General features: G+C 34.4%; 1 protein-coding gene across 4 annotated transcripts in view; it reads right to left on the bottom strand.

Annotated features, from left to right (window-relative positions):
* LOC125664627 (dynein axonemal heavy chain 10-like) overlaps positions 1–12340 on the bottom strand; it is a 228130-nt gene that overhangs the window by 163375 nt on the left and 52415 nt on the right. For 2 of the 4 annotated variants that reach the window (XM_048897447.2, XM_056154594.1), the window contains 4 exons: positions 11647–12012; positions 8799–8975; positions 5309–5492; positions 4871–4975 (listed from right to left, as the gene is read on the bottom strand). In XM_048897447.2, coding sequence (XP_048753404.2) covers positions 4871–4975; positions 5309–5492; positions 8799–8975; positions 11647–12012 — 832 coding nt within the window. The remainder of the gene's footprint in view (positions 1–4870; positions 4976–5308; positions 5493–8798; positions 8976–11646; positions 12013–12340) is intronic. The other 2 variants (XM_056154597.1, XM_056154601.1) reach the window with 1 other exon arrangement.

The following is a 12340-nucleotide window of genomic DNA, read 5'->3' as shown; positions in this document are numbered from 1 at the left end:
TCAAAGTTCTAGCACTTACTGTTCAAAAGTCATTAGCAAAGTTTAAGTTTTCAAAAAGTAGGTCAAACTCCAAGGTCAAGGTCACAGGGTAAAAAGTGCTGGTACCCACGGAAAGTTCTTGTCACAAGGAATACTCATGTGAAATATCAAAGCTCTAGCACTTACTATTCAAAAGTTATTAGCAAGGTTTAAGTTTTCAAAAAGGTAGGTCAAACTCCAAGGTCAAGGTCACAGGGTCAAAAATTGTTTGTACCCACGGAAAGGTCTTGTTACAAGGAATACTCATGTGAAATATCAAAGCTCTTTACTAGGACTTACTGTTCAAAAGTTATTAGGAAAGTTAAAAGTTTTCAAAAATTAAGTCAAACTCCAAGGTCACAGGGTAAAAAATGTTGATACCCACAGAAAGGTCTTGTCACAAGGAATACTCAAGTGAAATATCAAAGCTCTAGATAGCACTTACTGTTCAAAAGTTATTTGCAAGGTTAAAGTTTTCAAAAAGTAGGTCAAACTCCAAGGTCACATGGTAAAAAATGTTAGTACCCACGGAAAGGTCTTGTCACAAGGAATACTCATGTGAAATATCAAAGCTCTAGCACTTACTGTTCAAGAGTTATTAGCAAGGTTCAAGTTTCAGACAGGATGACAGAATTACAGACAGGACAAAATCAATATGCCCTCCTATCTTCGATCTCGGGGGCATAAAAATCGAAAATTATATTACATTTTCTGATGCATGACATGACGTATTCATGTAGCTTACAAAGTCGTTCCGACTTCAAACTTGATCTTGCACTGCGAAGTAAACATCAGGAGTACATAACCTTCACATATATGTATAACCTATGTATATCTTCTGTTATTATACCCCCCGAACGAAGTTCTGGGGAGTATATAGGAATCACTCTGTCGGTCTGTCTGTCCGTCCGTCTCCAGATTCATGTCTGGGCCATAACTTCTTTGTTCTTTGACATAGGCATACCATATTTGGCACACAGGTGGATCACCATGAGACGATGTGTCGGGTACCTTCATTACCTCTATATGACCTTGACCCTAAGGTCAAAATTAAAGGTTTTTTTACAATGGATTCGTGTCCGGGTCATAACTTATTTGTTCTTTGACATAGGCATACCATATTTGACACATGAGTGTATCACCATGGGACGATGTGTCATGTACCTTCATGACCTCCATATGACCTTGACCTCAAGGTCAAAATTAAAGATTTTTACAATGGATTCGTGTCAGGGCCATAACTTCTTTGTTCTTTGACATAGGCATACCATATTTGACACATAAGTGTATCACCATGAGACGATGTGTCATGTAACTTCATGACCTCCATATGACCTTGACCTCAAGGTCAAAATTAAACGGTTTTACAATGAATTTGTGTCAGGGCCATGCCTTCTTTGTTCTTTGACATAGGCATACCATATTTGACACATGAGTGTATCACCACAGGGTTTGACACTAAGGCACGTCCGACCGACCGAGTCTACTAAATGATAGGTCCAGTCGGGTAAAATGTTTATTTACTAGTCCGACTGGTCGTGTTTAAAATATAAACAAATTTAAGAAACTTTACTTTAAATCATAAGATATTTTATTCATAAAAAAAATAACTGTAAAGAGTTTGCGAGCAATTTTGAACATCATGATGATCTTTAGTTCTAATAAGTCGCGGTCGTAAGTGATGTTCTACGACATCTACACAATGTTAATGTGTGTAAAGTTATGTTTTGGTTAAATAGAATTATTGAATTCATTTTCATTAAAAAAAACACCAAAACAGTTCATTTGAATTGAATATAAGAAAGTGTTTATTAAACATATGTGCGGGAATGTCTATATAATGAAATCCTCAATGAAAGCAAAAGATGTCTCAAGAAAGAGAAAAAAGGAAACGTTGGGAAGAAACAAAGCAGGGCTTATGAAAGAGAAATTTTAAAAAAATATTAAGGTTAATTTATTCTAAATGGATTAAAGAATTTCCGTGCCGGTAAGAATTTAAAGAAACTGAAAATAGGTTTGAAAGTAAAAGCATCAAATTGATTAAAGATTTATTTGAGACAATTAAATGCATTTTAGTTCAAACTGAATGATTTTCATTTAAATTAAGTACATGTATTTAGATATGGAGAATCTTATAAGATTTTTTCTGGAAAGTTGGTCAGGGCTAGTGGATGTAAGGTCAGGTCTAGCAAAAATCATTTTAAGTAGCCTGATTGGTCTAGTGCTCAAAAAAGTTAATGTCAAACCCTGCACCATGAAACGATGTGTCAGGTACCTTCATGACCTTGAACTTTGACCTCAAGGTCAAAATTGATTATAGGGTTTTGACATAGTCATACTATAAGACATGGGTGTATCACCATGAGACTATGTGTCATGTACATTCATGACCTCTTTATGACCTTGACCTTTGATCTCAAGGTCAAAATTATAGGTTTATGCCATGGATTTGTGTTCGGACTATATCTTCCATTTTCTTCTACAAAGGCATACTATATTTTTACACTCAGGAAAGAGGTAATTTATGCCTATTAACAACACCCTTTGGGAAATTGGGGTAAGCGGGTGGTATTCTTAGTGAGCATTGCTCACAGTACCTCTTGTTAAAATTTGTTACAAACTCTACCATACGTTTTAAAATTTGATAAATAAAGCTCATGCTCCGATATACTAAGAACAATTTGTCAGTATGTTGCTAAGCGAATCCTTGCGTGGTGCAATCAATTTCTATTTACAAAATAAAATTAAAAATGTTTGCATCATTTAGTGTTGGAATTAAATTATAAGGAATGAATTTAAAATGTTTTATTTTATACAATATAAATTCTGAACATATGCAACAGTGAATCATGTATTTTATCATTAGAATATTTTTTCTTGAAGTCTTTGTTTTCAAAATTTTAAAAATTAAGGAATTTTTATTAACATATGATGTACACAATACCAATTTAATTCATAAAAGCTCGATTTTATAAATGTTAAGGAGGTATAACACCTTAGTAATCATAAAGGATGAAAAGTATCAGATATGTAAAATAATTCTATAGTTTAAAAAAAATGTTCTTCCTTAGTGGAAAATTGCCATTTAAACTGAAAGACAAGATGCATTTGTGAAACACTGATGACCCTGGATTACAACAAAGTGGTACTGTAAGACATAGTAGTTTTTATGAAAATTTCCAAAAACTAGGCCAATATCAAGACAAGAGGCCCAAGGGCCATTTCGCTCACCTGAGTCACTTTGGCTCATATTTAAAGATTTTCCCTTATATATTTGTATATAAAATTTTGATCCCCTATTGTGGCCCCACCCAACCCCTGGGGGCCATGATTTGAACAAACTTGAATCTACATTATGTCAGGAAGCTTTCATGTAAATCTCAGCTTTTCTGGCTCAGTGGTTCTTGAGAAGATTTTTTAAAGATTTTTCCTATATATTTGTATGTAAAATTTTGATCCCCTATTGTGGCCCCATCCAACCCCAAGGGGCCATGATTTGAACAATCTTGAATCTGCACTATGTCAGGAAGCTTTCATGTAATTCTTAGCTTTTCTGACCCAGTGTTTCTTGAGAAGAAAATTTTTAAATGACCCCACCTTATTTTTGTATTTGAACAAACTTGAAAGCCCTTCACCCAAGTTTAGTTGAAATTGACCCAGTGGTGGAGAAGAAGATGAAAATGTGAAAAGTTTACCCTAACGACAGACAACAGACAAGTTTTGATCAGAAAAGCTCGCTTGAGTCTTCGGCTCAGGTGAGCTAAAAACAGTACCTCTTACGATTTGAAAGATAAAGCTTACATTTCAATTTTCTAAAAGCAGGTCAAAGGTCAATGTAAAGGTCACCAGATTAAAGATCTTGGTGTCAATGGAAAGGTCTTGCCACAAGATATACACATATCAAATTTGAAAGGTCTACCTCTTAGGGTGTAAAAGATATGACCAAGTTTAATGTTTTTTGAAAATTTCCAAAAACTAGGTTAAAATGTCACAATGTCAACAAATCTGGTATCATTGGAAAGGTTTTCTCACAAGAAATGCACATGCTAAATATAAAAGCAGTACCTCTTACAATTTGAAAGATATGGCTTATATTTGATTTTTCTAAAAGTAGGTCAATTGTCAATGTTAAGGTCACCAGGTCCATGATTTTGGAGTCAATGGAAAGGTCTTGCCACAAGGAATAAAAAAAAACAAATATGAAAGGTCTATTTCTTATGGGTTAAAAATATGACCAAGGTTAAATTTTTTTTTGCCACAGACAGACCAAAAACGATTCTGAGGGCATAGAAAATTAAAACCCCTGTGGAACAATGGTCTTATTACAGAGTGACCTTTATGCATTTGTGATATATTTTCTTTTGAAAAATTGTGTTATTCCTCTTTAAATCTGAAAACTAAATTTTACATAAAGATGAGACAAGCATATCTTTCCTACTATGCATAATTGGTGTCATTTGCAATGTATTTTGCTAGAGCTAGAAGCCTAAGCAGTTGCATTCTTTGGAGAGTGCAATGTGACCAATTCGAAGGACTAGAGTATAAGAAATGGAGAGACCGACAAAAAAGTTCAGCACAGGGTTTCTGTAGGATGGATCACACTTCTGAAGAAAATTTACACCTGACTTGATAATTTTTATGCATGATCACCTTAAAAAATACCTTAGTTAACAAATTGCAATTCATTATGATTGACATTATTTTCTTCTGAAAACAGGTGTAAATCTGCAAAAACAGAAATCTACAAAAAGTGCACTATTAACACTTTTCCTAGATTCTGCATTCTCTACATTCAAGTCTGCAAGAAAAATATGTCTAACACATTAGTGGCACAGCAACGGCATTTGTTTACCCTGGCTACTCTGATCAGCTTCCTGATCAGCTTCCTGATTTTCTCCCTCAGGTTTAGTGACATGCTGTTCTTGTTCTGGGTTAATATTTGCATGATGATGGTGTGCTATATATATTGAACAACGAAGTTATCATAAAAAGATACACAAATAAATGAATTGCATCCACAATTTAAGAAAGAGATTGCAAACTTTACATCTTCTATACCTACAATGTACATGTATATCTCCATAAAAATCAATATTAGTAATCATGTCTACTAAGTATTAATGCCAAAAATCTTGAGAAAATATCAATAAAGCTAAAATAATGAATGAAAATCACTTTCAAAAGTTTCAAACAATTAAAGCAAATTTTACACTCAAAATTTCAAATGAATTATAATTTTCAATGCTGTTAATTCGAAGCATTCTCATATGTAACACCTATAGTTACCCACCTGCTTCATCAGCCTCTTTTTGAGCAGCTGCTCTCATTTCCTCTGCTGCATGATGGGGTTTTATTAGGAGATTTCTCTTCAGTAAAGCTGGTAGACATTGTTCTACATAAAGTTTCCATTCCTCATATTTCTGATCTTCAAAGAACTTCATTTGCCGTGCCACACTCAAGTATTTTGCCCTAGCCTTCAACAGCAAGGATTCAGAAGATAACAACACAGTACATGTATTTGCTTCAATTTAATTTGAAACAAGAATATCAGTAAAACTGATGGATGCTCCTTGCATGTGCATGTAACCAATGAACTACTTCATCTAAAGCCAATTCAACTTAATTGATAGATTGTCATCTCCGCCCGCCAGGAATTTGATTTCCGAAAAATTTTCTATATCCGACTCCGGTATTTACACTTCCTTTTTACATTTCCAGTATAGCAACGTGAAAAGCCATGTGAAAAAAATAGATCATATGGTTTTCTTAATTTCTCACGTTCTTACGGGCATAAATGAAAGGAAGGGATTAATGTTCTTCATATCTTGAAGAAGTTTGGTATCTTTCTGTGTTTGAAATTAAAGCTAAACCTGGAATTCATCTGTGAAATAAGAATAGATTAATATCCATCTGGCATTAAATGATGCACTTCTTTTGACAAAAACTTGTTTGTCATTAATATTTTTCTCAGAAAATGAAAATTAAAAAATAAAATCCTCTCACCCGCCCCATACTTTTTGGTGACCCTGGATGATAATCTGCTAATTAAGTTGAATTGGCCTAATGAATGACTTGATAAAGAGATGTTTCTACTTGTAATGGAGATGCTTAGTGCTTAAACACGTTTCTATTTGTAAAGCAAATGTTTAGTGCTCAGACTGCAGGCTTGTAAATGAAAATTATTGAAATAGAGGTCCTTTTTTTCATATCAAAAACATGTTTTCAATGCCCTGACCTTTAAAAAATGCCTTTTTTCATATACAAGCCATTTGTTTTGAGTGACCTTCACCTTTCAAAAAAGACATTCGCACAATGATCAACAACTGTTGAAATTTAGTTGAAATGAGGTTTTTTTTCATATATAAAGTGACCTTGACCTTTCAAAAATGAACTTGAGTGACTTTTGTCCAAAAGTCAATTCATACAATGTTCAATATCTGTTGAAATATTGTAGAAATGAGAGTTTCTTCATATAAGGCATTTGTTGAGTGACCTAAACTTTTACAAAATGACCTTGCATGACCTTTGTCTGAAAGTCATTAGCACAATGATGAACAACTGTTGAAATATCATTGAAATGAAGTTTTCCATATATAAGGCATATGTTGTGAGTGACATTGACCTTTGCAAAATGACCTTTGTCAGAGAGTCATTTGCCTATCACTTATTTTTGTGATATATGATCAATACATGCTCAAAAACTGTTAAAATAAGCCTTACACTTTTATTTCAAAAACTGTTAAAATAATTAATTTTCATATGTTCTGAGTGACCTTGACCTTTACAAAATGACCTTGAGAGACCTTGGTCCCAAAGTCCTTGTTTTAAGGAACATTTGCAATCAATTGTATCAATTTCTGATGAAAGGTTTAGGAGATACGAACTCGGACAGACGGACAGACACGACAGTGACTATATGCTCCACAGAAATGTTTTGGGGAGCATAAAAATGAAGAAAACAAAATTTCTTGAATGGATTTATCTCTATATAAATAAGTAAACAGTGTTTCGTAATTTTACATCTTTTAAAATTGTCATACATGCCAACTTTCCCGATTTGTGCGGGATTCTCCCGATTTGAAGCAGTTGAAAAGGCAAATCCCGATATCCCGATCGGGATTGCAAAAATACCCCGAAATCCCGATTTTCTAAAAATATCTCCCATTTTACGACAACAAACCCCCATTTTCAACCGGAATTTGAAATCCCGCGTCATTTCCGAACTTGCCAATCAGAAATCGGGACAATAATCAGCCAAATGTTGCTGTTTACCTGTGTCGCATGTTATTGGGATGGTGTAATTTACCTGGTCTGCCTGTGTCGGGGTGCTTATTGGACAGTGCGAAGCATGTTTTGATAGTAATTAATTGGGAAGACGGATTTCAAATTGACATATCCTTTACACAAACGTGAATGACAGATGATAGTGTCACCACCAAACAATCGGACATTTCCTGATTTTTGCCTCTCGCTGACAGCATAAAAAATATGCAATAAGGTACGTCAAATATAATTTTTTCCAACTATAATAATATAGGCTATCCGAATCTATCTGTCTATAGCAATGTATTTTATAGACTATATAGTGTAGTATTCAATAGACTTTGTGATGCGTAATTTGCACAAGTCTGTACTGAATTTTACATTAGCAAGAAGCCTTAATTTACAAGTAAAAACGTATATTTTGATGTGTTTTTTCCTGGTAATTATTTCAGATGTCATGGATGCAAAGGTTTTGTTCGCAAACTTCATAGCAGGGCAGATCACTCCTTTTCTGGTTACAATGCAGACTCTGCAAGCCCATGTTTACAGACAAGCAAGATTGCCTTTGTAGTCGTACCTAAATGCATGTGCTTTAATTTAAATTTTTGATATATAGACCAGCCAATGTTTATATGGTCTAAAAGGATGCAACTTTAAGTATTATTTGATAAAATGTATGTGACTTGTTGTTGCAGAGGATTTTTTGCTGAATAGATGATTTTAATAAAATATTTATGTATATCTTTCAAAGTGTTTTTTTTTAATTTTTTTTTTTTTATAGTTTTGTTAAAGTTAATGGTCAAACACACTTGATGTTGTGTTAATATATGATATATGTGCAATGATTAGGCCAATTCAACTTAATTAGTAGATTATCATCCAGGATCACGGAAAATTATGGGGCGGGTGGGAGGATTTTATTTTTTTATTTTTATTTTCTGAGAAAAATATTAATGACAAACAAGTTTTTGACAATAGAAGTGCATCATTTAATTCCAGATGGATATCAATCTATTCTTATTTCACAGACGAATTCAAGGTTAAGCTTTAATTTCAAACACAAAAACATACGAAACTTCCTCAAGATATGAAGAACATTGATCCCTTACTTTCATTTACGCCCGTAAGAATGTGAGAAATTAAAAAAACTGTGTCTTTCTTCTCGTGGCATTTCACATTGCTATACCGGAAATATAAACAAGAAGTGTAAATACCGGAGTCGGAAGTGAAAGTTTTCCAGAAATCGTAAGTTTGGAAAGATAAAAAAAATTCGGGGCAGGCAGGGATCTATCAATTATCTATCAATCTATCAATTATTAAATTAAAAATCTATCAATTAAGTTGAATTGGCCTTAGATTGATATTTTATTAGAAAAGACAAATATTTATTTTCACGGTAAAATGTCGTGAATTTTGAGCTTTGAAAAAAGGTCGTAACGCGCAAAATCCCCCATGGGGATTTTTAAAAGTTGGCATGTATGAATTGTTCACCATTAATTAATGATTTTAATTCATACATGTTTTCCCATTTCGCTCTGCATCATATCCTCCATAGTGAGAAACCGAACAATGGTGTTTTTGATTCGATGAAATAATGATCTCTCCCAAAATATAGCTCCACCCACAGGGGGATGGTTCTTGTGAAGAGGGGGGTTCTCCTTCTGAGACTGAAACAGCTCATCCATAGTTGTCACCTGTGATTGAAACAATAATTATACATAATAAGCAAAGTACATGCGACTCTCGATAACTCAAGGCTCAAGGGACCTTGATAAGACTAGGAGAGATCAAAAGTTCGAAAGATTGAAAAAATTCGGAAATTAAAGGTCTGACCATATGGTTCAGATTTTACAGTAACTGGAAATGTTTACCAGCAAGATCATCCGATCATTTTGACACGTTTTGTCAGGTAGTTAATTTGATTCCAAAATAAAGAATTTTGCATTAATAAAAAGATTTCAAAGTTTATGTATTTATTTGTTCCTTATTCACGGTAAGATAGGTGTACAAAACTAATTTCCAATAAAGCTTTACTGTCATTTGCTAAAGTTACAGAGCACATTTTATGTTGCTTTACACAAAGCAAATTAAAAAAATTCAAACAAATGCGTAAAATGATGTTTTAGAGTCACTTTACACAAAGTACAAACTCAAGAAATTTAACAGTCTATAGATCTCATTATTAGATTATAGATTATTGTGTCTAAATTAATGTCTCAGGGGTACTCACTCATTGTCAAGGCAAAGCCAATTATAGATTTTATTCATATTCTGAATCTATACCAATTTTAATCATCACAATACCCCTAGTGTGGGGTGAAAACTGACCAATTAACCAATTATATACTCAATTAAGTGCCCACCTCCACAAAGAAGAATCTGTGATGTATCACCTATGTAAACACCTAATTACCATGACCACACCAGCCTCCAGCATTCAACAAAATCCAGGTAAGGTCCAAGCAGAAATAATTATACACTTGGATAACAGTCAGTATAACAATGAAATGTGTTTTACAGGACCCAACTTAACAAGATCTTCTGAGTGATCGAACATTCGAGAGATCGATAGTAAATTTGCTTGGTTGTATAGAGAGAAAAATCAGGACCATGATATCACTTTAAAAGATCGAGAACTTTGAGAGGTCAAAGTTCAAGCCATCGAGAGTCACCTCTATGAATTATAAAATTTATCTCAGGTGAATCATACTGTGCTTTTATGCTCCATATTTATCTAAAACTACATACATGTTCTTAGGACTATTCCAGCAAAAGATGTATGGGGGTGAGGGACAGACAGTACGTATTTTTTTGGATAAGTGGTGGCGACGTTGAAAAATGTGTTTGTATGGATGGTTGTCCTCTCAGTAAACAAGAGGTCCATGGACCACATTGCTCACCTGAGTCACCTTGGCTCATATTTAAAGATTATTCCTATATATTCGCATGTAAAACTTGATCCCTATTGTGGCCCCAACCTACTCTCGGGGGCCATGATTTTTAAACAAGAGGCCCAAGGGCGACATCGCTCACCTGAGTCACCTTGGCTCATATTTAAAGATTTTCCCTATATGTAAAACTTTGATCCCCCCCCCCCCTTTGTGACCCCATCCTACCCCTGGGGGCCATGATTTTAACAAACTAAAATCTGAAATATGTCAGAAAGCTTTCAGGTAAATCTCAGCTTTTCTGGCTCAGTAGTAATATGGCCCCATCTAACCCCCGGGGGCCATGATTTGAACAAACTTGAATCTGCACTATGTCAGGAAGCTTTCACGTAAATTTCAGCTTTTCTGGCCCAGTGGTTCTTGAGAAGAAGATTTTTAAATGACCCCACCCTATTTTTGCATTTTTGTGAGGGAAAGGGACATTGCCCTTCATTTGAACAAACTTGGAAGCCCTTCACCCAAGGATGCTTTGTGGCAAGTTTGGTTGAAATTGGCCCAGCGGTTCTTGAGAAGAAGTCAAAAAAGTGAAAAGTTTACGACGACGACAGACAACGGACAAATTTTGATCAGAAAAACTCACTTGAGTCTTTGGCTCAGGTGAGCTAAAAATTGAATCTGCACTATGTCATGAAGCTTTCACGTAAATGTAAACTTTTCTGGCCAGTGATTTTTCAGAAGATTTTTAATGATTTTCCCTATATATTTGTATGCAAAAATTTTATTCCCTACTGTGGCCCCATCTTACCCCCTGGGGCCATGATTTTTACAAACTTCTATCTGCACTATGTCAGGAAGCTTTTGTGCAAATGTAAACTTCTTTAGCAGTCATGCAAAGCACATTTAATTCAACTTAAAAGTAATGAAAAGTGCAAGTACATACTACATCCAGATTTTCAACATACACCGACATTATTAGGTAATTAAGTGTTTATGGAAATAGATAGGCTAACTCGATGATATAATAGTGAATATTGTAGATCAAGCGTAATTCAAGGTACATTTAAAAAAGAAAATTTACAGGGTTGTTTTATTTACACAATCGTGCCTTTTTCTTTGAAAATTATTTAAATTGAGGTAATGTATTTTTTCTACATAAATCTCTACAATTAATTATAGCATAGTTGGAAAGTAGTTAATTTTGTATGCATATATACAAAGTAGGATTAAGACCACTATAGGTTTTGGAAATCAAAACTTAAATTGACATTAAAAACACATCTAATTATACAATGGTTGCATGCATATTCTTTATTTTAATTCTATGCATGGTTGTGGGAAGGAAAAATTTCATTGTATGGGAGGTGGTCTTAATCATAAACTGCCTCCCCTCTCCCCCCATGCTTTTTGCTGATTAGCCCTTATATGTATCCAGAGAAAAAGATCTGAAAAGTGAAATAAAACATTCTATGCTTTCTACCTCTTTTTCATATTGCACCAAAATGTCTTTAAATTTCTGCATCATCTGATCATTGATAGCCTTTCTGGATCTAATGTGTTTGAAGTTCAGCAACATATCAAAAGCACCCTCAGCAGATCGCAAAGACTGGAATGACTCATCAATAAACATCTTTGCTTCCCCTTCAATGGATTCCACTTGTTTGTAGAAATGCTCCATTTGACTTTTCCAAGAGTTTTTGTGCTGAATCTCAAATGGATCAAATCCCACTTCCTGAAGAGGCTTGACAAGGTTATCGACTCTAAGCAGGACTTCTTCGATTCTTTTGGGATCTCCTGTGACTGCTTTCAGCTCAGGTCCAAAAATGTTGTAAAATTCCTCTAAAACCTACATTGAAAACACACACATACAAGTTTCAAATATGAATACAGTGAAATTTCTCTAGATCAGCCGGCTCTTGGACCAGAAAAAACGGCCGGTGTAGAGGGGTCGCTGGTTTACCAAGAATTGAGCATTTAGAGACATTTTATCTCAATTTTCACTTAATGTAGGTACTGTTCACTTTCATCTCGTGTTCTATGATCAATTATCGGTGATCAAATAGTCCACTTGTACCTACGGGTAATTATTACAAGAAATATTCTCGCTGAAATCGTCTGATTTTAAGCTAAAAATCTATAACAGGATGCATAAAGAAAACATAGTGGCAGGTATT

This window comes from Ostrea edulis, chromosome 1, assembly GCF_947568905.1.
Source record: "Ostrea edulis chromosome 1, xbOstEdul1.1, whole genome shotgun sequence".
Classification (NCBI taxonomy): domain Eukaryota; kingdom Metazoa; phylum Mollusca; class Bivalvia; order Ostreida; family Ostreidae; genus Ostrea; species Ostrea edulis.
This window is presented reverse-complemented; position numbering and strand designations above follow the sequence as displayed.